The sequence below is a fragment of the Drosophila kikkawai genome, chromosome 4, assembly GCF_030179895.1.
Source record: "Drosophila kikkawai strain 14028-0561.14 chromosome 4, DkikHiC1v2, whole genome shotgun sequence".
Lineage (NCBI taxonomy): Eukaryota > Metazoa > Arthropoda > Insecta > Diptera > Drosophilidae > Drosophila > Drosophila kikkawai.
In genome coordinates this window covers 62,950-65,692 of record NC_091732.1, presented here as the reverse complement: position 1 = coordinate 65,692, position 2,743 = coordinate 62,950, and the positions used below count along the sequence as shown (strand labels likewise).

The window sequence follows — 2,743 nt, the reverse complement described above, 5'->3', positions numbered from 1 at the left end:
TTTGTGAAATGCGTGACCTTTGTTTGTTGTCCTACGCTAGTGGCAGAATGAGTAACATTGCCAGCAGGGTTGGAAGGATCGAAGGTGATATCTTCCTCCTCTGTGTAGGCATTTCATCCTTTGCCGTTGTATCTTCGATGGAACTGTGCGGACGTTTAACGGCTGTTTCTTCTTTTAACAGTGGCGCGAGACGAGTTACTGACCGTTTGAAGATCCCAGATGCAGTCTTTACATCTACTACTCGGACATGGTCGTCCTTACCGGGATATGTCTTCACTATTCGTCCCATTGGCCAACTCATCACAGGCACGTTGTCTTCCTTGACTAGCACAAGTAGTCCCTCTTTCACGTTTTGTGATGCGGTTTTCCACTTGTTGCGCATTTGAAGCTCTTGTAGATACTCCATAGACCATTGGTCCCAGAACATTTGTTTTAATCTGGACACTAATTCCCATCTTTTCACCAACGTTTTCCCTGGTGAGGCTAGATTTGCATCGGGAGCGGCGGTCAACGGTTCACCAATCAAAAAATGGCCAGGAGTCAGAGCTGATGTATCTGTTGGATCAGATGACATTGGTGTCAGCGGTCGGGAATTGAGGATTGCTTCGACTTCCACGATTACGGTGTTAAGCTCCTCAAATGTTAATGACGCTGTGGCTGTGACTGATACTAGAAGCCGCTTCGCAGATTTCACCGCAGCTTCCCAAAGCCCGCCAAACGATGGTGCTCGGGGCGGTATGAACTTAAACTCCACTTGCTTTTTATTGCAATGGTTTATAATCTGTTCTTGAGCCTTGTCGGTGGATATAGCTCCCTCTAGGGCCTTCAATTGATTATTGGCACCGACAAAGTTTGTTGCGTTGTCACAGTGAATAGTCTGACATTTTCCGCGTCGACCCAAAAATCGTCGAAGAGCAGCTAAAAATGCATGCATGTTGTCAAGTCACTTACTAACTCCAGATGAACTGCCTTTGTTGCAAAACAGCAGAAGACTGCAATGTATGCCTTATCAGGTCTTTTCCACGTAGTTTGTGATGAATCCAAATCGGTCCACAGTAGTCAACACCAGAGTTAAAGAATGACCGAGCTTGTGTTACTCGGTCAGCTGGTAGGTTGCCCATGATTTGTTGCATCAACTTGGGCCGTGCCTTTGTACATCTGACACAGCTGTGAATTATGCTTTTTGCCATTGTTTTATCATTGAGAATCCAATATTGTTGTCTGGCAATGGCTCTTAGAGCTTGAGCCCCGCAATGCATGTTCTCTTCATGCATCTCTCGCAGTAGCATTTTCACAAGTGGATCGTTGTATGGAAGCAAAATTTGATGCTTCGCGTTATATGGAAGGCTAGATTCTTCTAATCTACCTCCGACTCTGATCAGTCCGTCGTTTCCGATTATAGGACATAGGGAGACAATCGAGCTCTTTTTGTCCAATGTTTTGTGGATTCGGAGTTGTTTGTATTCAGCACTAAAATCAATTTGCTGGATAGTTCGCAGGATGATGGTCCTTGCATTGGTTAACTCACCGACACACAATGTAGTTGTGGGTGATCTGTTTTTCTTGTTACAGAACCGCATCATATATGCTACAATACGTTGTAGCTTATTGAAGGAGTTGCTGTGGTTGCACTTGTAGAGTACACTGCCAATTTCATTTTGACATGTGGGCAAGCTTATGTGATTGAGCCTGCGTTCTAGATCGCTGGGGGTGGTAGTTGGTACCTGAGCCCACTTGTCCCGAGAGCCATGTAGAAATAGAGGTCCATATAGCCATAGATTGTGTTCTGCTAACCTGCTGGCGGCAATTCCTCTTGATAGTACATCTGCTGGATTGTTAGCTGATGACACGTGACGCCACTGAGATTGGTCTGAAACAGCTTGGATTTTTGCGATTCGATTTGCCACAAACGTGTGATATGATGATGCTGATGCGTTTATCCAGGACAGCACCACAGTCGAATCTGACCATAAGTATCCAGGTACCTTATACGTAAATCCTTCCTCACCCTGTGGGTTAGCTCTGCTCCCAATACTGCGGCGCATAGTTCCAGGCGAGGCAGCGTCTCTTTTGCTGTCGGCGCTACTCTTGACTTTGAGCACAGTAGCCGAACAGACACTTGATTGTTCTTATATGTGGCTCGGACATAGATTGCTGCTCCGTATGCCCGCTCTGACGCATCGACAAACGTGTGAATTTCCTGATTAATGGGCACCTTTCCGTCAAAGATGTGCCGTGGAATTTGCAAATTGTTCAATGCTTGTAGATCAGCACGATAATTTTTCCACTCAGTTTGCAGCAGTTGAGGAAGCTCGTCGTCCCAGCCCATCTTCAGCTCCCACAGGCTTTGCATGAATATCTTAGCCTTTACCACAACAGGAGCGAATAGTCCTAGTGGATCGAAAATTTGTGATGCCTCCGAGCTCACCACTCGTTTGGTGATGGTTGACGCTTCACTTTTTTGGGATCACCCACATAGCTGATCCTTATTTGGTACCCAGATCAAACCCAATGTTTTCACACTGTAGTGTTGAAGGGTTTCGTCTAATTTGACGTGGTTGACTATGTCTTCCTTTGGAATTTGTGCAAGAACTTCGTCATTGTTGGAGCACCACTTTCGGAGCTTGAATCCGGCTGGTAGCAGTATTTTGTTTAGCTCTTGTTGAATCTGAACTGCTTCTGGGATGCTATTTGCTCCTGTGAGACAGTCGTCAACATAAAAATCATGCTTGAGCACGGCTGC

The 2,743-nt window shown here is 45.7% G+C and overlaps 1 protein-coding gene across 1 annotated transcript; it reads right to left on the bottom strand.

The window, feature by feature from the left end:
- Positions 1-1,936: 1,936 nt before the first annotated feature.
- LOC138929043 (uncharacterized) lies at positions 1,937-2,353 on the bottom strand. Its single transcript, XM_070287642.1, has one exon. It carries the CDS (start codon positions 2,351-2,353, stop codon positions 1,937-1,939), a length of 417 nt encoding a protein of 138 aa, XP_070143743.1.
- Positions 2,354-2,743: the final 390 nt, after the last annotated feature.

Coding starts and splice junctions, on each gene's coding strand:
- LOC138929043 (XM_070287642.1), bottom strand. CDS start 2,353: ATGCAAAGCCTGTGGGAGCTGAAGATGGGCTGGGACGACGAGCTTCCT.